The sequence below is a fragment of the Sprattus sprattus genome (assembly GCF_963457725.1).
Source record: "Sprattus sprattus genome assembly, chromosome: 18".
NCBI classification, from domain to species: domain Eukaryota; kingdom Metazoa; phylum Chordata; class Actinopteri; order Clupeiformes; family Clupeidae; genus Sprattus; species Sprattus sprattus.
The window spans coordinates 14,377,814-14,404,141 of NC_137916.1; the positions used below are offsets into that span (position 1 = coordinate 14,377,814).

The window sequence follows — 26,328 nt, forward strand, 5'->3', positions numbered from 1 at the left end:
AATAGAATAAAAACCCTGATTTAATTATTATGCAAGGCCCAAGATAACCTGAGGCCAGTTAAATAAAGTGAATCTGAAAACTGAAAACATACATACATGATTCACAAAAAAGAGATTAACATGATCCATAAAACATGAAAGTTTTGCAATTTATACTTAACTAACAGTTCTGTCCATGCAGAGAACTCTTTTCAGTGTTACATGATATGGAATGTAGTTCGTAGTTTTGTAAAAAAAAAAAAAAAAAAATTGAAAACAAAATTGATATCACTGATGCATTCATCACAACCAGCGCTTTAAATAATGTGTTTGTATATACTGCTATAGTCTCTGCTTGCCACCTGCCCCTTCAGTTCTCTTTTGGACAATGCAGACTGACATCTGAAGTCAGAATGTGTTTCATTTCTTTATTAATGATGTTGTCTTGTATGGCTAAGTGTCCTTTGTTAACCTCTGAGTGAACCAGCAGTCCAGAAGTATTAATTAACCATGCAAACATTTTCTGTTTTCAATTAGGTACTAGAGCAGGAAGGCACACAAAACATGCTGTGCTTGGGGTACAACGAAGCAGAATTGAGAAACACTAAACTACGTATGCATATATGAAACCAGTGGAAAGGCTTTCTTCTAGATACTAGACTTTTGTTAAGTTTTATCCACTGTAAAACTGTGTTAGATAAAAATAGCTTTTGTGAGCTTTTATGGCATCTGTATAGCCACCTGACTGGCCCATTAATTGCACCTAATTAAAAATTGGAAAAGTAAGATGTGTCAGTTAATTATCAATTTACCACGTCAAGCAAATACTGCTCACCTGCACACAGGATCTTTATTCTCTATCTAGGTCAGTTAATGCTGTAGCACTTCCCTGTGTCCATGTTACATTGACCACATCTGGGACTATTGGAGTCTGCCTTGGAGAACATGATCAACTCTTTGTACACTGATTATAGTTTTTGTCACAGTAAACCTAATTCTACACTTCAGAGACTTCAGCGCCCTTTACAGGGATGTGCAAATCCAGATTACATAAACGATAAAGCACAGACCAACTGGCCTTCTTTTTAATGAAGAGCCGCAGCTTGACCCTAAAGGTCTCCCCCAGAAAGCTATAGATAATGGGGTTCAGACAGCTGTTGGAAAAAGCTGCAAGGTTGACAATGTGACCCGTCAATGGGTAGTCATGCCACAGGGTGGTGGCACTGCGTTGTGATGGGTCTGCTGTGCCCTGTAGGAGCTGAATGCTGATGAAAACATTCTCAGGAAGCCAACAAATAAAGAAGACCAGTACAACCACCACTATCATGCGGAGCGCCTTCTGTCTGCGTGGCCACAGCCCCCGGTGCTTTTGTGCTTGCATGAGAATGCGTACTATTAAGGAGTAGCATAAGCCAATGACTGAGAAGGGAACTACAAAACCAATGGTGACTTCCAGCCACTGGATTTCGAAGACATTGGCAAAGCAGAAATGTACCTCACCTGTGTGTTGTGTCTGGACAATTGTAAAGGGTAGTAAAGTGGCCAGGATGGAAGCCATCCAGATGAGGCCGCAGCTGAGTTTGGCGTACTGCATTGTCCGCAAGGGACTGCTGCTCATGGAGCTGGCCAGGGCTACGTATCGATCAAAGCTCATCCATGTCAGAAAGAAAATGCTACTGTACATATTGACCTGCAAGAAGAGGGACATGAACGTACACAGGATGGCAATGTCATAGTACTTTTCATTTAGATTGAAAACCTCAATGAGTGAGTCTGCTACTAGTATCAGGTCTGCCACAGCCAGGTTGACAAAGTACAGATCTGGAATGGTCATCTTGTCCCTGCTGTTTAGGGTCACCACCAGGATAAGGATGTTACCAATGAAACCAATTGGGAAAAGAAAAATGGTGTAGAGACAGGAGAGGAAAAGGCTGATGATATAAAACTGATATGTGTCTGGGGTCTCCCTTACATTTGTTGAGTTGTAATCATATGAGACATTAAGCCGATCAGTGCCATTCACATTCACATATATCTGAATCATCTGCTCCTCCATATTGGCTTAGTCCTTGAATTAGACACCCTAAATCATTAGTCACATCTTCTGTAGCAGCTACATATTTAATTTGGGTCAGCACCAGGTCCTGGGAGAGAGTTCCAGGAAGACCGAAGGAAGTTGTATCTCAGGGATTTGAAACATCCTTTTTCTTTAGAGGTGTCCATTATTTCTGTCATCCCTGGTATCTGATCCAGGAGTCTATCTTCATGAGCTGTATTTTTTTCCTTTGCGAAGACTGCTCTTTGCACTCTTCACATTGTTCAATTCAAGTGCTTTCTTGTTTGTTCCAGTCCATGTCCATGCTTATTTATTCACACTGAGGTCTGTGACGCTATTGCTGTGACACCTGAGCCTGAGAGAAGAGGCAAAGAAATTACTGCATGACCAGAATTTTGTTGTCTGCAATGAATGTTGTGTTGGTTGACTACCATACAACAGTTTATAGTGCCATCTTTAAAACCATGTCATTGCAATAATACTGATTTTTACATTATATTTCCATTCCTCCTGGCTTTTTTGTGCTGAGTGATGCACTGTAGGTAATGGTCATTCATGTTAAAATGCAAACTAAAAACTTAAGCAGATGCAGTGACTACACATCCTGAAAACACAATCATGTTTTCCACAATTCTTGTTATTATTAAAGGAACAAAGAATCCAAACTTTAAAATGCATGACTCCATACAGCAATAAAACACAGTGAGTGTAAAAGAGGATCAAATAATACATTGTTTCTAAACTCTATGAATACATTAAATGGCACAGAAGCAGCATATTTGGACATTTGATCCAAGACACATAAAAGTAAGAAAAACTTATAAGTACAAGTAAAGTATATAAGTATAGCATCAAACATACAAGTATAAGTGTATGTACCTAATTTACACAAATGGATTCTATAATCAACCATGAATATGAAAATTATTTTCAATGAATTACTTGACTGTAAAACTATATGGGATGGATTACAGCTGTCAACATGTTGTGGAGGGTCTATACCAACCAAATAATCAAGGAAGTATTTCTTGTCATTCAAGCTGTTTAAGACACATCAATTTCAGTGCGTGTGACAGGATGCCATGACCGGGCAGATATAAAACAGAAGTCAAATCAGTCAAATATACTCCGATCATGCTCTTAACATCATACTGAATCTGTTTTTAGTTCATCAATTTAAACCAAGCAATCTATGACACAAAATCACACTCATGCACACTGATGACATCCCTCTTGTTTCTCCAGGGAGACACAGAAGGGAAAAGGAGAAAGTCAACAACTTACTGTGGCGAGAGAAGCTTGTTTTGTGATATTTTGCGATTCATGCATGCAGTTTCAGTGTTTTTATTCTCATTTTCAGACATATCTTGGCTCACTGCATCATCTACTGTTAAGTCCTACCCGAGACCACACTGCCACAACTACATCCACACTGAAATAAAGGAGGTGCCATTACGCTCCCGACGTCCCTCCTCCTTCCTCGATAATGGTGTCCTTAGACTAGATTGTTAACCTTATTTACCTTTGTCAGTTAAAGTGTTTAAATAATTTGGAATTTTATAAAGGGTAGATTGTTTCCCTAATGTCAATTGTGTATAACTATATATCTGATTTAACTTGAAAACTATTATAATTATTGTGTGTATTACACAGCACAGCCAGCACAGCTGGCACCTTTTCACACACACACACACACACACACCCACACGCATGCACACACACACACACAGTTTTTGATTACATTGACACATCATATTTGTATACTAGGTTATTCATATAAATGTATTTATCTACTCCTGATGTAGCCACTGTTGAAAAAAAGGATCGACTACAGTTCGCCAAAAGGCATGTGGAAGTCTCCATGGTCAAGTGGAAGAAGGTTCTGTGGTTTGATGAGACCAAAGTGGAGCATTTTTTCAACAGTGGCTCTCTTCAATGAAGCTTTGATTGGTGAAGAACCAAGGCAACAGTGGTGGTATGCAGAGTCTCTCCCATACCAGCTGCTGAAGCTTGAAACTTCTTCAGAGTAGTCATAGGTGTCTTGGTGGCCTCTCTTACTAGTTTCCTTCTTGCATGGTCACTCAGTTTGTAAGGACGGCCTGATCTAGGCAGATTTACACATTTGCCATATTCCTTCCATTTCTTGATGATGGATTGAACAGAATTTCAGGGGATGTTAAGTGCCTTGGACATTTTTTTGTATCCTTCCCCTGACCTGTACTTTTCAATAACCTTTTCTCTGAGTTTCTTAGGGTGATCTGTGGTCTTCATGTTGTAACAGTAGCCAGGAATACTGATTACTGAATACTGACCAGTAAATAGACCTTCCAGACACAGGTGTCGTTATACTACAATCACTTGAGACGCATTTACTGCACACTGATCCCCATATCACTAATTGTGAGACTTCTAGCACCAATTGGCTGGACCTCTGTTGAATTAGGTCAGTCTATATAAAGGGGGTGATAAAGGGGGTGAATACTTATGCAATCACTTATTTTCATTACATATTTGTATTTAATTTACATGACTGTGTAGAAATATATTTTCACTTTGACATTAAAGAGAGCTATTTTGTGAATTTTTTTGTCCAAAAAGCCAACTTATATTGACCATGACTGATTTATAAGAGCCATAAAAGGGTAAAACATCCAAGGGGGTGAATACTTACGCAAGGTACTGTAGATGACATGATGTTTGTTCATAGGGAATAAGAATTGGTAGAAACACTCTGGATGTCTGACCAAAACCGATAAACTCTATGAGGGCCGACACACCTTTGTGCTTGGCACCAGAAATACGAAAAGGCAAAAAAAAACACTATGGACGTTTAACAAATCCTGAAAACTCTTTATTTATTTATAGCTGGTATCATAACTACAATCGAAATCAAACCGCAAAATACACTTTGATGTCGTAGCTGAGGACCTTAAGCTTTCTTCTGAAATCATCAGTCAATTCCAGTGGCCTCCAACAAGTTTCTGCATCTATGACATCCCTAAGATAGCCAGCATCCCATGACTGTAAATATTTGCATGTGCATCATTAATGCTAACAATTCCTGAAGATACCAGTTCTTCAACCTGAGCCTTGTCTTTCAAGAAAAGCCTTTTCAAAAAGTGTCTCTCTGGATCTATTCATCAGAGGTGTAGAAGTACCCCAACACTCCTTCAACATACCTGTGAGACATATGCACTGAGTGGACGAGATAGAATTGGGGGTGTTAAACAATAATATCTTATAGACAATACACCACATAGCCAAATGCATGTGGACACCTGAATATTAGACTTACCCCTCCCCTTTGCTTTCTATAATAACCTCTCTTTTGCGAAGGCTTTCCACAATATTTGGGTGGAGGTCAGGACTTTGTTCCAATGAATCTTCACCATCTTCACCAATCATCCACTAATTAAAAGGGGTTCCCACAGACCTCTGACCATATTATGTTCTGGCCCTAAACAAACAGTGTGTAATCATATATTATGATCCGAGTGCATGGAGTGACTGGACTGGTGATTAAATTACTTTATACTCATGGATGATGTTCCACAGTTCGACAACTTTTATGGAAATACCTGGCGATATAACTGTATCCTGTAGTTTAACATTCACCCCAAACAATGTGTCTTACCATTGATGAACAGACACTAGCGAGAATAAATGTAGAAAGTCGCTGGTGACTTGTCCAGTCTCCACAGAAATGTACCTGAACTAAAAGTTTATCAAAGACAGAGCGTCTTTAAAAAAAAAAAACTCGGAACAGCGCCAAAAGGTCGTAGAGGCCAAAATATTATCACATCCGTAGTGGTTTAGCACTATCATAGAGAATGAATGGGAAACGGTTTAGGGCCGTTTAGCTAAACAATTCTCGTCTACCGCGCGCCACGCCGCGGCCAGTTTTTAGTTCTTCCCTTCTTTGTCAAAGTGTGTTTAATTATCATTAATATCCTCTGTATGTTTAAATTAACAGAACGAGCAGATCCCTATATCCCTGTGCTCCAAATGACTGTAAACAAGACAGTACTATGTGCGTGTGTACAACAAATGTGAATGTGCCCTCTCGCCATGGCGAGGACAACAGCAGCAGGGGCAGAGCATGTAAGATTTCTGGAACACAATAAAGCAACAATAGCTCCTTCATCAGTCTCCTATAGACTTGGGCTGTCCACAGGCAAGACAGGTCTTTGTCTGTCTTCTCATCTGTTCTGTTCTGGCTGGTGCTGCTGCTTCTCCAAGATGCCTTCCACAATTTTCTCAATGGAGTCTTGTGTCAGAGTCTTGAACAGGGCAGGTGGAGATGGATTGACAATAGCCAGGCCCATAGTGACCACAGGAACAGTCTCACTCCCCTCTGTTAAAGAGTGCCATAGCTGCTGAGTCTCCAGAAGTTTGACAAAAATGAACAAGGTGTTAATACGTTTTGCCACGTGCTTCACATAGCGGGAAGTGTGCAATCTGGTTAAGGGGTGCAGCAAGCTGTTGGGATCTGAGGCAGACCGATGGACCATGTGCAGCATGCCGTCAATAGCATCTTTCATGGGTAGCATCCAACGTGTGTTGTCTAACACAAAAAACCTGTCTTGGGTATGGGCCCTTCTCAGTGAGGACCTCGGCAGCAGCGGCAGGGCATGTGAAATTTCTGGAACACAAAAAAGCAATAATAGTTCCTGACTTAATCATGTTGTAACATTACGATATAATGCAAAAATGTACGTCCAAAACTTTATGTTAACTTACCCATTGCTGCTGGAGGTTCCTGGTCAGGGACGTGCACAGGAATTTTGAAGGGCAGTTGCTCTGCCCTGGGAAAAAGGGGCAACACATTACTGCCGCTGCCACGCCCCCGTCATCTGATCGTAAATTTTACCAATATAATTTTAAACTCTCACTAACTGCCGCTGCCACGCCCCGTCATCTGATTGCAAATTTTACCAATATAATTTTAAACTCACACTAACTGCCGCTGCCACGGCCCCGTCATCTGATCGCAAATGTTGCCAATTGATAGATATTTACATATATCTAATAGAAAATCCGTCCCCATACACATCTCAAAATCTGAAAGCCTACAAAAGCACAGATAGTTATTTCATTTTCAGAAGTGGTTGGGTTCACAACGATGTAGTCTGGAAGGTGAAAACTAAAAACATCTTCATAATCAGAGCCAAGATGAGTGCCATTTAATAGCAAGCTACCAGCTAGCGAGCTACCTGCTGTAAGCTAGCAGCCGTTAGCCTACTCAACGATTTTCTTTATTATTTGACACAATTCCCTGGTTTAAACAAGTACGAACACCTGGTCTGGCGAATGACAACTTAAATGATCTTCCCATATATTTTCTACTGACATTGTAGTATTACTAGTTGAATGAGAAAATACACTAGCCTAGCCTACTTGCTTGCTTAGGTACTTAGGTAGAGCAGCAGCTGGGTAATACAATTTGAATCGTGTTGATGCTTTGTTTCTTGTCTTTATTACTTGATCTATTCCCATTTTAGGCCGTTATTATGATAAATTAGGCGACCAGAACAGGGTGACTGCTTTTATTTCCAGCTCCAAAAGTAAGGCTACTTTACTCTGTGTCTGAGAAAAGTTGACCCAGAAGACGTCTACGTACAATCAGCTGGCAGCAACGCCGACATTTTTATCAGCTGGAAGCAATGTGGGCGGGTTTTAAATGCGATAAAAACTAAATCCGGGCTTGTCTCCTCGCCGATTTAAACAGCCAACCGAGCAACAACTGTCTGGCATTTTACTAACTTATATTAAAAGAGCTTGAAAGGTGGGTGGTTCCTGTATTAACTCCCGTGTTAAACAGCTGTGGAACGTCTTTTTTGCCCACCAGCTGGTCATTCTGACGTCAGCTGAAAACTATCAATATCATTTTAAACTCTCACTCACCGCCACTGCCACGCCCCCGTCATCTGATCACAAATTTTGCCAATATTATTTTAAACTCTCACTAACCGTGGCTGCCACACCCCCGTCCCCTGATCGCAAATAAACCCCTCAAAAAAGGTTTGGAAACGTTTTTTCGGTCGATTATTCCTCCCCTTTAATAAAATCAAATGGTATTGTATTGTATATTGTTGGAAAGCCTGATTAATCACCTTTACACCTCTAGCTAACCGTGTGGGTAGCGGGCCAAAAAAATGTGCCAAAATCCCCTGCAATATTCTTGTGTTGGAATTTAGTGAGATATCGGAATGAGATTCTGGAGCCAGTGGCGATCCCATATCTCCAGAATCTGGGACCTAACTCCATCCTCCAGGATGACAACGCTCGCCCCCCCAGAGAGGCAGGATCATCACAGAGTACCTCCAGAATTAAGGAGTGGAGAGGATGGAATGGCCTGCCGTGAGTCCAGACCTCAACCCAATTGAATACTTGTGGGATCAGCTTGGGCGTGCTGTACGTGCCAGAGTGACCAACGCAACCATGTTGGCTGACTTGCGACAAATTCTGGTTCAGGAATGGGATGCCATCCCACAGCAGTGTGTGACCAGGCTGATGACCAGCATGAGGAGGGATGCCAAGCTGTTGTCGCTGCAAATGGATCTTCCAGACGCTACTGAGGTCCCTGACAGTGTAAAATGAATTAAGTGTTAAAATGGTCAATACGTGTAGTTTTTTCCTTAATACTGTGGGAGAATCATCCAATCCACCAAGCAACTCAAAACAAAAGTGAATACCAACAGAAGAATATTGCAGGGGATTTTGGCAAAAAAAAATTGGGTCGCTACCCACACAGTTAGCTGTGTTGCTCATTCCACCAATGGACGATCCTTACAAGTTGTACCTCGTTGTAAAGGTGACTAATCAGGCTCTCTAACGATATACAATTTCATACTAATTGGTATTATTAAAGGGTAGGAGTAATCGACATAAAAAACGTTTCCGAACTTTTTTTGAGGAGTTTATATACATTTCCTTCGGAGGGGCAACTTCAGTCGAGGAGGGCAGACGGGCAGTTGCCTGAGCAACCTTAGCCCACTCCTGTGCACGTCCCTGTTCCTGGTGGTCGTCTGTCAGATCTCCTGCTTTAGCATTGCACCAACAGAGAGCCGCAGGCCAACGGATTCTTGGAGGCAGACTTCAACTCAGCCATTACAGCTGGATCAAACACAGTAGGGAGGATGACACCTGCTAAAGGTCCACCACATAGACATATAGATAGACGCCTCCTTGACTGCTTCAGCCCATTGCCGCGGCGAAAATCGTCGCGGCCATCTTGGGAGAGCCCTCAGTGACGTCATTTGCGCCTGTCACAAACGCAAGTTGCCGGGAGCAGCTGGGGTTTTTTCTAAACAAAAATCACGATAACCTTTTCCACCTCGCAACCGATTTCACGGAGTCATTTCTATATTCAAGGGTTAATGATCTACGTGAAGTATCCCCCAAAAGATTTGTCTCCATGTTACTTTGAATTCTCGCTTCTTAATCTACAGTCTTGCACCCACAGTTCGTGCATCTTGAAAATACTGAGTGGATAACTGAACTACCGGAATAGTGCTTCTTTAGGTACTGTGTTTTGACCATAATTGAGAGAAATAGCCTTCAAATCAAACAGTGAGAAACTGGCAGTCAGTAAGTTTTTTCAACAATAAACAGTAAATTAAAAAAGAAACAGTACAAGAAGACAATGGTAAACAAGCATCAAAACACCTGCTGCTCTATATTGCTGTAGCAGAAAAATATACATAGGCTATCTCAATATATTTAGTTTATCTCTAATATAAATACCATAGGTTATATATATATATATAGCCTATATAATGACTCAGTACAATAATACAGAAGACAAAGGTAAACAAACACTTGCTGCTTTCTGTATTTGTATAGCAGTAAAATATTGCCTATACCTCAAAGTATGAATACCATAATATTTCAATAGCGTCATTCTAATACACATATAGTAATATAAAATGTAATATAATAATTTAATATAAATATATATAAATACCATAGTATAATATAATGACTCATATTATATTTGTAACATTATTTGACAATAAAAGGTAATTTCACAAACAAACACTTCTGATACAGAAGTTTCATTCTAATACACATATCAAATATAATATAATAATTTAATATAAATATATATATATATTTGTACATATAAGCTAAAACCCTTTAAAAAGTATAGTTTTGCTCAGCGTTTTCCTGCTGTTACCACTCTGTAATTTCAGTGTTTTGAGTTTGGCTATGTGGTGCAGCCTGATTTTGTGGAACGCAGACACAACCAATGACAACAGTTCAGAGTGGTGGTTGTCAATGCCGAACTGTGTGTCCTGAATGTGCTCCTTGAGGAGAAACACATCATCTGTGCCGATGTCAGCCCGGACAAACTGCTTCATCCCAGACAAACTGACAGCTTTTCCCGATGCAGACTGGCTTGCTGTCAATTAACTTCTGGGCCACATCCTGACTGATGGCAACCCATTCTTGCATAATCAATGCTTGGAGTTTGTCAGAAATAGTATTTTTTTGTTTGTGGATTGACCACAAGTTCTCAATGGGATTAAGGTCTGGGGAGTTTCCTGGCCAATGGACTCAAAATATCAATGTTTTGTTCCCCGAGCCACTTAGTTATCACTTTTGCCTTATGGCAAGGTGCTCCATCATGCTGGAAAAGGCATTGTTCATCACCAAACTGTTCCTGGATGGTTGGGAGAAGTTGCTCTCGGATGCTCAGGGATGGAACTAAACCATCAGTCTTCAATTTCCCAACGCATCTCCAAAAAGTAGGTGCATCACTAACGATTCGTCACGCTTTGCTGAAAATGTTTTTTGTGTGTATGTGTGTGTGTGTGTGTATTACACTGTGCAATATGTACACCTCTTCAAGTTGTTTTAAAGTTCTTTGTTCTTTTATTTTAGAAAGCAGCATCCAGGACTGGTATGTGTATTGCAATGACACTATTGAAATATTATGGTATTCATATAGGCAATATTTTACTGCTATACAAATACAGAAAGCAGCAAGTGTTTGTTTACCTTAGTCTTCGGTATCATTGCACTGAGTCATAATATATATATATATATATATATATAACCTATGGTATTTATATTAGAGATAAACTAAATAAATTGAGATGAGCCTATGTATATTTTTCTGCTATAGCAATATAGAGCAGCAGGTGTTTTGATGCTTGTTTACCATTGTCTTTTTGTACTGTTTCTTTTTTAATTTACTGTTTATTGTTGAATAACTATAAAAAACGTACTGACTGCCAGTTTCTCACTGTTTGATTTGAAGGCTATTTCTCTCAATTATGGTCAAAACACAGTACCTAAAGAAGCACTATTCCGGTAGTTCAGGCGCAAATTACGTCACTGAGGGCTCTACCAAGATGGCCGCGACGATTTTCGCCGCGGCAATGGGCTAGTTAATGAGCAGTCCAACAACACTGTTTACATCTTTGTCCATGTAGTGTGAATTGTGGAATATATGGGTCATTTTTAGACGTTTTTGATTCAGTTTTCAAATCGAGGTGATTAACTCTTTACTCAACTATAAATAGAACAACTATGATATGATATATGTTTTTATTCAGTCACACACAGTAACAACAAACAAGTTCAACATAAATAATAATACATTCAAAGTGACTGAAAAGGCACAAGCTGAAGCATAATGCTTGTATTTAAGCCTGTCCTGTTTGACCAATTTAAGCTACCCATCAATATATGCATTTTTTTTTTTTTTTTTACAAGTAATACATGTAATGGAAATAAAAAACAAACAAAAGAATTGCCTCCAAAAAGTTAGTCACAAGAAGAGCAATGAAGCAAGATCCCAAATAAACAGCTCAAAATCCTCCATACAATATGGACACTTGTAGCTTGAAAGCTGTGTTTGTAAGGTGGAATCACTAACCCTATTCTTTAGGGTACATACTTTTGCTTTTACATAGCAACATTTTATGATGGTTTGTTTCTGACTGTTACATCAATTGTGTTTAGGATTCTGTTTCTTGGCAAACACTAATAAACGTTTTTCATACATTGAGCCATTGTATTTCATTCAAGTTTTACACATCACGTCATAAAAAAAAGCCAGGCAGGAGCGTCTTCTGACACATGGTACCTACCTGTATCAGCTACAATGACCTGCTGCATGCATGTAGTAGAAGTTGATGGCCCAATAAGCCCCTTTACAGCTGTCAGTTGGGGACAATTCTGTGAATCTGTGTTTCTCTGGAGAGAACTTGAATGTAGAGTGAGTCTTGTGGCAGAAGAGGCAGTGCAAAGATTACATTTGAACGGCCAGGAGGAATCTTTGATACCAGATAACAGTGGCTACCACCGAGAATGCTACTGCCATTTCACAAATATCACTAAGATCAAAAGAGCCCAAAAGAAGAAAGAGAAAGCAGCTTTATTTCAACAAAATAAATGTTAAAATGAAAATAATTGTAAAAATAATTGAAATAAAATGTTAAAATGAAAAGGAACACTACTTTAGTTTTCATAAGCACTATTGTTCCGAGTAGGCTGACAGTCTGAATCGGTTCTTCTGTTTGTTGTGTAGGGCTAGAGGTAGAGGCAGAGATAGAGGATGGTGAGGAAGGTCCATCAAAAACTCGGGCTCTAAGGTCACATAGTAGTTTTTGTGCATCCAAACGAGCACCACACCTACTACCTTTGCAGCGCATTATCTGCAGAAGAGAAAAATACAAGCAGGAAAAAAACAGCAGGAAAAGGTTAAAGGAGAAACTAACTCAGTGTCAAACACTGCATGCAGGGAAACTGGTTGTTGCAGCTGAAGGCAGGAAGGATGAGGCTCTCCTCCTACATATTCGAGACAGGGACTTGGTTGCCAGCGAAGCTCATTACCACTTCATCTGTTTCAGGGATTACACCAGGTACCTGTATTTAAAAACAGAGAAGACAGAGAGCAACCTCTATGAAACTGGCTACAAAACATTTTGTGAGAGAGTCATTGAGAAGAGGCTGATAAAAAGCTATCAGGCTGCAGTGCACCGACGAAGCCTTGAGTGTATGCCGGATATCCCACCTCCAGTGAACCATGGGTGGTGGAAGATGTCTGGAGATGGCTACGTAGTGGAGTGGATGCCCCTGCCACCAGCTCCAGAGGCTGTACTGACCTATGAAAAAAACAGTGTAAGAAGGGCAAATGTACATGCAAACAGCATGATCTGCCATGTACTGACCTATGCCTGTGCACAGACTGTGAAAACAGGTAATTTAGCGATGACTAGGGTGGCAGGTTTTCTCCTGTAGCCTCAAACATTACATTTCACACATGTTCATATTGAGCTGTTTCTTTCTGCTTAAGAAATTCTGTTCATTAAATGTTTTATTATAAATGTAATGTCTCTTCATGCATGCAACACTGACACGAGGTTTCCTTAATTTACGACTATAGCTACTATGTGACTTAGCCTACGTATGCCGCACGTAGCATTAGACACCTCGCAAATCCCCTCAGACGTATTTTTCAACAATAACAAGGTTTTTACATTGCACAGTGTCTGTTTCTCAGTAACCTTTCAAAAATCGAAACAAAAAAAAAAGTCAAACAAACACATTTTATGTTAAAATACGGCCATCTACTGAGTTTGGTCCACCAACTTTTTTTTTCAGCGTCGCAATTTGATTGGCTGGTTTTCGTAAAAGTCGCTTTGTGTGGCCACACAGTAACGCAGTTGTAGAAGCATATCTCAGCCTTAACTGCTACTGTCATTCACCTTTCATAGCTAAGAATGTTTACTCTAGCTGACCAACAGTGAGGCTGCTTGTGTTTGGCTGTTAAATCGATTGAGAAATGGGACAGTAACACAAGTCACAGAAGGATATCTCTGCCTTTAAAGTCAACCATAAATTAGGCTTTAGGGCTTTAGGCCTAGTGGGTGTGAGAGAGATTACTAGAACTGCATACCTCTCAAAAGCAGTGAAACAGGTCTAACAGTCCTGTGACAATGGCCGTCCTCTTTAGAACAAATGACTTTTTCCTATACCAAGGCCATTTATTGGTCTTATTGTTGAAAATGATTAGGTTCTCCTCTTAAATAAAAAACTTTCAATTTCGATGGCTTGAAGAATTAAGTCGGAAATATACTTCTACAACTCTGTTACTTTGTGGTCACACAGTTGCCTCGACGGACTCGTTTTCATTTATGGTTTTCTGACGGTTGTGGGTGTTGCAAAGCAATTTAAAAAATAAAAGATGGCGGCGGACCAAACTCTGTAGATGGTCGTATTTTTACATACAAGTTGTTTGTTTGACTTTTTTTTGCTTAGAATTTCTTTAAGTTACTGAGAAAAACACTCAATGCAATATAAAAACCCTGATATTGTAACTATCTATCTAATGTTGGCATACTACTACTCACAAGGTAGACAGGGATGTATTAACGCAATGGTTCTCAACCAGGGGTACGTGAGATTTTTTAAAGATATTTTTAAAATTAGCCTCCATTCAAAATCCTTTAAAAATAGTTATTATACGGCTCTTCAGAATGTTTTAAAAGTTCCGTTGAGTTGTATGGGCCATATGTGGGTTAAATCTCGCGTTCGCAGGTTTGTAATTTCTTGATATTCACTGCTGCGAAATTTAATGTAACGGAAGGGCATTGAAATTTTAAGTTAGAAGGTGGGTTGCCATGCATTTGTGTGAAGAATATGTCACGAAATGGCAACAAAATCATTAAAAAGAGGTATTCTGGAGGAAAGTCTTCTATCGCTGTTGGAATTGCAATCTGAAGTACACACCTTTCTGATTGAGCACAGATCTCCCCATGCCACACAGACTGGCTTGCAAACATGTGCTATCTGGCAGATATATTCAGCAAACTGAACGAACTGAATGTGTCTGCAGGCAAAGGACACCAGCATTTTAAACCTGTATGACAAGGTGGGAGGATTCCTGAAGAAAGCAGAGCTGTGGAGAAGAGCCTCTGCAGAGGGGGATTTCACCTCCTTTCCTCAGATGGATGATTTTCTCTCTAGTGAAGATGTGGACAGAGCTCCAGTCAAGTTGGTCATCATGGGACATTTGACCAATTTGATTAAATGTTTTTATTTTCAATTTCCTACTTTCCTGACATGGAGGATAAATCTACACTGCTGGATTGGGTAAAAAAAAAAAAAAAAAAACATTTCTCTTGTCCGAAGAATGTGGAAGCAAGCTACCTGACACTAAACAGGAAACACTCCTGGAAGTGTCTTCTGACCGTGGCCTCCAGATGAAGTTTGCCACATCCACACTCACACAGTTTTGGATGTGTGTGTAGCAGTAGCACCCTGACCTGGGAGAGAAAGCTTTGGCGCAGCTACTACCCTTTGCCTCAACATATTTATGTGAGGCCTCCTTCTCTGCAATGACTGTGATCAAAACAAAGCAGAGAAACAGACTGTGCCTGGAGAAGAGGTTGATCACAGCAGTTGCCTCCCCGCCACTAAGACTGACAAAGATTTTCAGTGAAGCACAAGCACAAATTTCTTACTAAAACGTAATTGCAAACGCACTCAGTTCAATGCAACAATGTTCAATCTTCAATCTTCAGTGTTGACAGTTTAATATATCAGACAATGATGGCTTAGCAATTTTTTGCAATCAAAATTGCTTTGTGGTGGTTAGGGGGTACTTTATGGAATCAGATCAATGCCATAAATATTTTGTAATCTGTAATATAGATTTTGTATCTGTAATATAGACACTTTCAAAAACTATAGACTGTAGATACGGATTTCAGTTACGAATTACGGATACGGATTTCAAATACGCATTACGGATTTCAGTTACGAATTACAAATTTACTTTTGGCACTGTTTTTACGTCCTTTCTAAAGAGCCAATCAGCGCTTTTGGCAGATTTTCTAAAGCGCCATTCAACACATTATATCCTGTACTGACTAGCCAATCAGCGCTAGCTTGCTGGCAACTGCTGGCCTGGGAGAGTTGAGTGAAACGGTGTATGCAGCAGTCATGGATCAGAGACCGAGAAATGAGAAGTAGTAAGTAAGAAGTCCTATATTTGGAGTTGTTAATAAGGTCATTGTAAAACGCACAATCACAGTCAGTGGTTTTCACTCCACACTTCGTTCCACCTGTTTCAAAGATCCTTGTCGTTGTATGGAAGATATTAGGATCTGCTTTGGTAGCTAACGAAAGCTAACATTAGCATTTTCGTGACCGATCTCCTATTCACATTTAATTAAGTTAACCATGAACAGTATTCATATGACCCATTATCACGATGAGAACATTTAGCAGACAGACTGCTATTGTCTTGTTCTCCAGACACATGCAAAGTGGTGGTGGGGTATACCGTTAAGTGACTATGCATCCTCAACAACTGGATAATGACCAGCCTGATTTCAAAACCACCTTGCAATGTCTCAATGTTTCTGAAGTCCTTGAAAACGCTTTATTGTGTATTTTTTGTGGAAGCGAGTTTTATAGCGTCTCAGTGGAAGAGATATATGAGGCAGCAAGCTGGAGTTCTCGCCACACTTTCATTAGATTCTATTTGTAAGATGTGGCTGAGACCAATTTCTAAGTTACAATGCGTTCTGCAGCCAAGCGATTTCTGAATCGCCAGAGCCTAAGATTAACTAAATAGTACAGGTGTTCATCAGCTCTTACGTGGTAGAAGGCAGTGGACAGAGCCCTAAACGTTGACAGTTTAGTGTGATATTAGAAAGTACTCTACAGTCTGGCGATCTCCGAATTCGCCGGAGGAGAGTTACGAGTGTTATGTGTTCGTCAGCTTCTACGTGGTAGAATGCAGTGAACAAAGACCTAAATGGTGACAGTTTAGTGGTGTATTAAAAATAACTCTGTAGGCTGACGATCTCCAGAGCCTGCGGAGAGTTACGAGTTTTGTGCCGAGGAAAACTACACGTTGCTTGCATGCAGAGCTCATGTCAAGCACAGTAAAAGTATTCCACCAAGCACCGCATTCCCACATGAGTGTCATAACCACTGCCCCTTTGGGCCAGACATAAGGCATGCTTGTTTAACTTCCTCCACGGAGTTCGTACACCCAATTCAACTAGCGCTGATTGGCTAGTCAGTAGCCTACACAGGATACAATGTGTTGATTGGCGCGTTAGAAAATCTGCCAAAAGCGCTGATTGGCTCTTTAGAAAGGACGTAAAAACAGTGCCAAAAGTAAATTCGTAATTCGTAACTGAAATCCGCATCTGCAGAAAGATTTTGAAAGTGAAGATAGTTTTGGAAAGTGTAGATAGTTTTGGAAAGTGTAGATATCGTATTTGAAATCCGTATCTGTAAATAGATTTTGAAAGTGAAGATAGCTTTTGAAAGTGTATTTCGTATTTGAAATCCGTATCTGTAGATAGATTTTGAAAGTGTAGATGGTTTCACAGATACAAAATCTATATTAGGCTACAGATTACAAAATATTTATGGCATTGATCTGATTCCATAGTAGGCTACTTGGCTGAAAAAATATCTCACAGGGGGTAGGCTACATCACTGAAAAAAGGTTGAGAACCACTGTATTAACGGATTGACTGAGTCGGATAGTTACAACATTTGGGGGGTGCACGTCGGGCCACGGCGAGGTGCTCGGAAAGGTTTTGCCACTACGGAGGTCTCCGTGATTCCGTAAACTGCGCTCCATAAATTGCGCTTTAAGTGGGCTACAAGTGTCATAAAGTTAGCTTGAAAAGTTCAGGATCCAGGCTGGTGGCTAGTGTTATCGATGTGCCCTTTCGGCAAATTCGACTGTAATGGAGATTTATTTACTTACTATATTGATCTACATACACTTGTAAACCAATGTATACATCGGGGTATAAAAAAAATCATACGTACGAAGGATTTCTTCATAAAATAGCTTGGCAATCTAATATGAAAAACGTATATGCGCAAAGGTTGCGCAGCCATATCTAACAAAACACATTGACGTTGTAGTGTCGTGTCAGCGCTGGAGGAAGTAACAGCTAGAGCTGTGTTGCAGGAAGACCATCGAGAAGAGGGGCGATGGAGTAAAACATTTTCAACACAGCGACAGCCTTTATTTTGTCATAACACTGAAACGACACTTGGCCACAATTCGCTTGAGTAAGTATGTTTTTATTTTGTAAGAGTGTCATCATGACAAACCTGAAGGAGATTTTGAGTGTTGCTTCCTGAGGGTCGCTTCGTATCTACTACTCCTATGAATGACATTGATTTGTACAGCATTACTTTACCATTGGTATTTATTTTCTCTTTATTGTATATATGCTAAGATCCTGCACATTTGAGACATCTATCAAATCTATCGTGTTTTGTGACTATCGGATTGTAGCCAACATCAATGTGCAGTGATCTCTAAGGTAAACACACCCATTGGACCTAGTTAAGTTAGCTTGCTAACTTAGTCTTTCGCAGCAAGAAGTTGACTTTTTGGATAATTGCTAGCACATGAAGGCGGACTTTTGGAACCTCTGTAAAAGTCACGCTGGCAGATGGTTGTGCTTCATAAATCTGTCTCTCGAAACTCACCCATTACTTACCCATTGCTGCAGGTCACAGCTTATCCTGTCATTTATGACTGATGTGTGGCCCCAGGGTAATGTATGTGATCGTCATCTTTAGATGGCCAAACGTATACAGGACCGACTTGCTTTGCAGGTCTCCCATCGCTGCCAGTGTGTGCTGATGAGCCTTGAGACTTCAGGGGAGTTGTTTCAAAAGGAACCGTGAGCAGACACATCCAAGTGAACCTGTACCATGTTAGACACACACACACACACACACACACACACACACACACACACACACACACACACACACACACACGACCACAATTGGGTAATACGTTTCTTAGTATTGTTCTCCTGTTAGGAAAATGTGTCTTAAGTGTGTGTGTGTGTGTGTGTGTGTGTGTGTGTGTGTGTGTGTGTGTGTGCGCGTCCAGTCAGTATGGTTTAGAATGTTTCATGAGTGGGGTGGTTCCTTTTGTTGCTTGCTGATATGGCCCTTTGGACTTTAAGTTGGGTAATCAGTTGTAATCCTCAAGTTGAAGTGTACGCTGTTATTCAGTGTAGTTTGTGCATTGAGAAAGAACAAAGTCTGTGTCGGCAAGTGTGTGATCGAGTTTGCGGACGAATGTGGACAACAGTGTCTTAAACCCTTACAGTGAAATGCCACTCAGTCGACGAGAAGTGAAGAGGAAAGTCAAGGGTAAAATTGTATTATGTTTATGTATGTCTATTATATCAGGTGTGGTTCCAGTGAGATGTGCGGCACAGAATATGACAGTGATATGCTGGTCACCATTACTCAGCTGTTTCTGGTTATCAGAGCTGGCTTCTCCAGGTAGTCTAAATCGATTGCAATCCATGGCTTTGGACGTTTTTTCTCCTAACAGCGAAGCATAACAAACCCCTTTTTTCATGGTAAGGTACTTAAATGGTGTTTGTCTACCTGTGTGTGTGTTTGTTGTGGAGGAAAACGTCTTCTGAATTAGGTTTGAGGGTGTTGAACTATTTCAGAGTTCTAATGCCCAATAGCTCTGAATAATTCATACTAAGGAACCAAACTGATTTCTAAACAAGGCTTAATTTTACAACAATACAAACAGCTCAGTAGAGATGCAGTGGTGTGTGTCTGCGCAGAGAAGTAAAAAAAAAAAAAACCATTAAAGTAGAATTGCCTTTTATTTTATACCATGATAAAACACAGGGAGGAGTTCAGTAGGTAAAGGGTGGTTTTGGTTTTCTATGCCTCTTTCCCTTAAGGCATATATGGAAGGTCCAGTAACAGGAAGACTGTTATATAGTGGTCAGGGAGGTGTCCCTTTGTATCCCTAACACAAGTTATCTGGAAAAGTGAAGGTCAGGTGAAGATTTGTATGCACCAAGGTTTCCCTCAAAGAGTTATACAAACAGTCTTAACCTACTCTAAATACTTTGTATCAGTGCATTGTTTATGCGTTATAAGTGAGAATCAGTATCTAATCTGCTATGTCATAGAACAGTCAGAGCCCTGGAGTATTCAGTAACCGTTGTCTGTTAACATGGTCTTTACTGAAGACAATAAAAAAAAAAACTGCTACTTTCCAGTTAATCACAGATTGATTACATTTAAGACAAGAAACCTCCTTCCACATTGGGGGGTGTCATGCATGTGAAAAGTGCTTTTGGGCAAGATTGATTTAGTTTCTAGAACATTTGGAAATCATTGTGGACATCATAGGCATGTGGATCATAGAATATACTCATAAACCGCTTCTGTTGTTTGTGTTCCGGTGGGTTGTCGTAGGGTAATCCTCTTCCTGCCCTGTATCTGTACCTAATTATCGTAACCTAGGCAACACGAGGACCAGTTAAGCATCTTTTGTAGTTCTTGTGCGTTTCCTACTTCACGTACACCACTGTTGCTCCTCGTCTTCCTCCTCTGGCCCTGTTCTGTGTAAGAGTCCCTCCCATCTTCCACGTCTTCACACGTGGACACTCCTTTGGCACACACCACACTGGCACACCGCTGACTGCCAGTGTGTCAAACCCCTGCTGTCACACTCCAGTACCGAAACTTATTGGGCATCCTCACATAACCTAACTAGCAAAAGCTACACCTCTGTCTCTCTCAGCGGGGGGGGGTCATCTGGCAGGAGCAGAGGTACGTTGTCAGAGGATCATCTTTTCCTTTAGAACCAGAGGGCTGTTTGATCGACTATCTGTGTGTGGGGAGGATATCCACGGTAAGATTCCCAGGGACCTTTCTGTGAGTTTGAGTTTGTCGAGTGGGTTTTAAGTTTGAGGTTGTCTAAATGTGAAACTGATGTGGTATTATGCTGTGGTCTATTTCATTAACGTCTGTGTTCAAGAATATGTAAAATAGTAGCGAAATCAGTGGAAAAACCAGTTTGGTGAACAAAGAAAGACCTTTCATGCTGGAATGTTATGTGATGTGACGCCATGGAGCACTTGAGCAGCCATAGCAGGTTAGATTAGAAGTTGTGTGACAGAAAGGATGGGTTCGTTGTGTGAGAGTTCAAGAGCAGGTTTGTCCATGAGTCAGCAAAGTGAAGCTGAAAGAGGGTGAGTGACTGACAGTCAGATTATGTGAGGTTCACAGTGCAAAGATGATGGTTTGTTTGTTCTTGTTTGTTGGCTCAGGGGGCCAGCTATCTTTGTATAATAGTGAAACAGTCTAAAGAGCTACAACAAAGCACAACATCTTTTGTGTAGTCTGGCATGCATGGGTCAACTTAAACCACTTATCACTCAGAATTCAGGGCAAATGTTACACCCAGGACGCTGCGCTCATCCAGTGAGCGTCGTCTGGCAGTGCCCCCGGTGCAAGCACGGCAATCCAGACTATTCTCAGTCGTAGTTCCACGTTGGTGGAACGACCTGCCTAGCACTACAAGAGCAGGGGCGTCCCTCTCTACCTTCAAGAAGCTCTTGAAGACCCAACTCTTCAGAGAGCAACTCTCTTCCTAACTGGCACCTTGGCTTAACTTGCACTTAAGCAGTGACAGGCCCTCACTTCTTTTTCTTTCTATGTCGTTTTCTATTTTTTTGAAAAAAAAATAAGCAGTATTTATTGTTACACCAGGTTTTATTGCTCTTAGCTCGATTGTTCTCTCCCTTGTATGTCGCTTTGGACAAAAGCGTCTGCTAAATGACTAAATGTAAATGTAAGGCCGAATCTCGATTCTTCCCCTTGCCCCTTTTGCTTTGTCTTGTCTTTGTCTTAACCCTAGCACTTGCAAGTGTAAGGGCCAAGGGCTGAAAACTTTCCCCTATGAAATGAGACGCCACTCGGTTTCGGGTACGTCACTTGGCGTCGCTGGATAATACAGGATGGTACATGTAAAGCACAGGTCGATGTCTTCAAACAAGTGCTGTCATTCACAGATATCAAACGGAGTTCGCGGATAAGTTATCTGTAGACATGCGTGACTGTATGAGCTATGAAACTAGCGATTTAAAAAAAGTTTCAATTATGGTTGCAAATATATATACGACTGTATAGAGCACAAAACTAGACTGTCGTAATTGTTTTGTGGACGGTACATGTAAAGCACGGATCGATGTCTCCAAAGCAAGTGCTGTCATTCACATATATCAAACGTAATTCGTGGATAATAAAGTTATCTGTACACATGCATGGAGTCAGGCTAGTCCTAGCAAGCTACCATATAATCCAATTAAGTGGTGGCATACGCGCTAATTGTAACCTAAAACTACCGTTTGAAAGCTGCAGTTAAGACCTACAATACTATGCATAGTTCGTGTAGCACATTTCAGATCAAACCGAGTCATTATAAACATATAAAAAGTTGTGTAGATAGCTTTATTCATGTAAAATATTCCTCGCTTCAAGCAGCCATTTTTGAAAAAAAATTCCCGAGCTGGTTTCGCTGTGTGCTCTGGGATAGCCCTTGGAGGAGCAAGGTAGCTCTCCGATCAGCTTAAAAACGAGGGCCATACACCACTTAATCTTACCCCTTAATCTTGATCAAATTGGGTATTGAGACACCACTAGCTCTCACATGAACGCGCAACTTCAAGGGTAAGGGGAAAGATAAGGGGTAAGGGGAAGTATTGAGATTGGGCCTTAATGTAGAATTCAATCACAAGAGCAGATACCAACACAGAGGCTACTCTCCAACGGAATTTAAGATTAAATTGGAGGAATCCGTGAACTCTGGCGTTCTGACTCTGGTCTCTGACTCTGATCTGGTTCTCTCTATCATTCTCTTTCTTTCTCTCTCTCCCAGGTGACAGTACTGCTCACTCGCCCATGCCTGTGTCGGCAGCAGGCTTCACGCAGCCGGAGCCGAAGCAGAATGAGCAGCGTGGCCCTCTGCGCATCTCAGTAGGGGGTCTTCCTGTCCTGGCTTCCATGAGCAACACGCTGGACCCCCGTTTTCGCATCAAGTGGCGTGCCATAGTGCTGATGGGTGCAGTGCTGGCCCTCCTGCTGCTGCTCTACCTGCAGCTCTCCCCAGGGGGCGCCACTGGGGCACTGCACAACCCCCACTCCCAGGGTCCACACGGACCACCAGTAAAGGGGCCATTGCTGGAGGACTTGGGGAAACGCTACAATGACACGTACCCTTTGTCGCCTCCGGAACGCACTCCCGAAGGCATGCTCTACCGCATCGCCGTCATCGCTGACTTAGACACGGCGTCCCGACAGGAGGGGCAGAAGAACACCTGGATCAGCTATCTGCGGCGTGGCCACCTGCTGATGAGTGAGGGGGCGGGCCGGCCGCAACTCAGCATCCAATGGGACGCAGACAGGGTGGAGCTCCAGACACACCTGGCGGAGAAGGGGCGAGCAATGGAACTGTCGGAGCTGGCCGTGTTCAACGGGAGGCTCTACAGCGTTGATGACCGTACGGGCGTGGTCTACCAAATCGATGGCAACAGGGCTGTCCCCTGGGTCATCCTGCCCGATGGGGACGGAAGTGTCTCCAAAGGTCTGTAGCACTACCCCCCATCTGGCCCTTCTTAAATTCAGTACTCAGGTTCTGATGAGATTCAGTCTTATATCTCTGCCGTCATGAGTACTTGAGTACTGAAATAAGACTGAGCAAGCTGGAAAGGGTTAATAACAGTCACATGATCCATAGTTTTATCTATATTTGCATGTGTCTGTGTCTGTGTCTGTGTGTGTGGGTGTGTGTGTGTGTGTGTGTGTGTGTGTGTGTGTGTGTGTGTGTAGGTGTGTCTGTGTTGGCAGTGGTCTTTTTGCGCTCTGTCACACTTAACTGGAATTAGTATTGTTTGTGCTTACTCTCAGTGGAGGTTGTACCTCGGTTGTAAGTCGCTTTGGATAAAAGCATCTGCCAGTTAAAGTAAAGGTAAATGAGTTCCTTCTGTGGTTGTCAGTTCTCTGTGTGTGTAAATGTGTCTCTGTTCTGCAGGCTTCAAGGCGGAGTGGCTGGCTGTGAAGGATGAGCAGCTTTATGTGGGGGGTCTAGGGAAGGAGTGGACCACCACCTCAGGAGAGTTTGTCAACAATGACCCCCAATGGGTCAAGGTGGTTGGATTTAATGGTGACGTCCAGCATCAGAACTGGGTTTCCAAGTACCATCTTCTGCGCTCTGCTGCAGGGATCCAGCCTCCAGGTGTGTGGGTGTATGTCTGTGTGGCTCACAAAGATATTGTCACCGCAGTGTTGCCATAAATAATTAACCTAGTTTACAAGGTCAATGCTACAGCTTTAACTTTCTGGTGAAGTCTGCGTAATCCTATGTGTAACCATTGTGTGTCCTCAGTAGTGTTATTCGGACATGACCTATTGTCCCTGAGAGAGGAAGTCTTGGTTGTGAAAGTGTAATAACCCCTAGTGGTGCATATTGACTCAGCTCTGCTCTTTTTCATTCGGTCACACTGCTGCAGTATTTATTTTTCTTGTGCGTCATTGTCTTATCTCTGACGTTTTCACCTTCCCTTTTCTCGCCTGGTCATTCCCATTTCTCTTTCCTTCCAAACTCCCTTTGACCTCTTGAGCACTTGTCATTTCGTCTGATTTATTTTTGCTCTTTTCTCTTCTCCTGCGTCTTTTCCTCTCCCCGCCTTGTACTCTCAGGTTATCTCATCCATGAGTCTGCGGCGTGGAGCGACGCGCTGCAACGCTGGTTTTACTTGCCGCGAAGAGCCAGCAACGAACGCTACGAGGAGACCGCAGACGAGAGCCGCGGCACCAACCTGCTGCTGAACTGTTCTCCTGACTTCCAGAACATTCTGGTCAGCCGCGTGGGCCCGCTCGAGCCGACACACGGCTTCTCCTCATTCAAGTTTGTGCCTAACACCGATGACCAAATCATCCTGGCACTCAAGTCGGAAGAAGACGCCGGAAAGATAGCAACCTACATCCTGGCCTTTACGCTGGACGGACAGATTCTGCTGCCTGAGACGAAGATCGGAGACGTCAAATACGAGGGGCTAGAGTTCATCTAAGGGCATTGAGGCCTGGACACTAAAAGCAAAATATCACAGTCCAGCCCTTCACGTCGACTGTGCAGGCGAACCCCACTGCACCCTACTGAGAGCTTCTCAGATGAAGAATCTGAGAGGTGAACTCTGGTTCAAGTCCACAGCTTGAAACCTACCTAACCCACCACACTCCTCATCTCAGCCCCACAGCTCATTACTTGAGCACCGTGCCACAGTCACAGACACAGCCACAACATCAGTACAGAACACAAAGCTGCTGCCACGGCCCAACCTTCATCATCATCATCATCATCATCAACACCATCAACACCACAACTCAATCCAGAGGGCAGCCAAGGACACTCATCCAGTCAAACTGTCTGTAGTCATTGTAACTGTTGGTCACATGACCATGTTTTTAGCTACATGAGTTTCACTGTGTTCATGCAACCTTATGAAGTCATGTGACATGGGCTGCTGAGCCCAGTAGTACTGTATTGACTTCTTATATTGAATGTAAGATTAGGAGATCGGTCTGATACTCTGAACATACTGATGGGTGCACTGAAGTACCATGGTGATTCTGAATGAATTTTAAGTTTACATTGAATGGCATTTTTTTCATTTGTATTTTAATCCTTTATGCTTTTCCTATATTTAACATTATTGTTGAGCTCTCTTTGAACTCAGGACTCTCTGATGCACACATACAAACTCATAACCATACCGGTTATGGCTTTGGATCATAAGTTCTCGTCACTAAATTACATACTTTGGAAAGAAGCGTTCTTTGATTGGTGGCTACAGAAGAGCCCAGAGACCCTAGGGTCTGAAAAGTGATATAAAGGTAATCACAGAATATATACTGGCTCAATTTTTTTGAAAGCTCTAGAATTACCTTCAGAGGTTCTACCAAAGACCCGTTTTTTTCCAAAAGTGAATAGTTAAACGATTTTCTTTCACCATTTTATTCCGCCTACTTTTGTTCACCATACAATTGGTTTGTGAAGAGCATCAGAGCTGATAAAAGAAAGGTTAAAAGAAAATTGTGTGTGCACAACTTGTTTTTATAATTTTAAAATTTGTCACAGTGGAGTGTTATATGTTCCATTTACCAGGGTTTTTTTTTACTTTAACTGCCCCCTAATTACTGATGCTCTGTAACACCAGATTATCAATGTTTAGTTTTCCACTTTAATCCAGATAAAACATTTAGATGAAATATAATACTTAAACATATGTGCAACATTCAATTTGAAACTCTTGTATGAGACGGATCATTAAGTTTTTTCAATGAATGCATAGCTCAATAAATCCACCTAAAGGGCCACTAATGTGGCAAGCCTGTGTGTAGTTTCCTATGAACACCCCAATACCACCCAGTCTAGCACCGTTACTCTACTATAC

General features: G+C 41.6%; 2 protein-coding genes across 2 annotated transcripts; one reads left to right on the plus strand and one right to left on the minus strand.

Moving 5' to 3' along the window:
- Nucleotides 1–976: 976 nt before the first annotated feature.
- Nucleotides 977–2,035, minus strand: gper1 (G protein-coupled estrogen receptor 1; the record flags this gene model as incomplete). Its single annotated transcript, XM_080856776.1, has 1 exon — nucleotides 977–2,035. The coding sequence occupies one exon, from the start codon at nucleotides 2,033–2,035 to the stop codon at nucleotides 977–979; it is 1,059 nt and encodes a 352-aa protein (XP_080712902.1).
- Nucleotides 2,036–17,978: 15,943 nt separating this feature from the next.
- On the plus strand, nucleotides 17,979–25,999 carry cant1a (calcium activated nucleotidase 1a). The gene is made up of 4 exons (XM_080855993.1): nucleotides 17,979–18,100; nucleotides 22,755–23,459; nucleotides 23,907–24,110; nucleotides 24,575–25,999. The coding sequence occupies exons 2-4, from the start codon at nucleotides 22,778–22,780 to the stop codon at nucleotides 24,943–24,945; spliced, it is 1,257 nt and encodes a 418-aa protein (XP_080712119.1). The 5' UTR covers nucleotides 17,979–18,100; nucleotides 22,755–22,777; the 3' UTR covers nucleotides 24,946–25,999.
- Nucleotides 26,000–26,328: the final 329 nt, after the last annotated feature.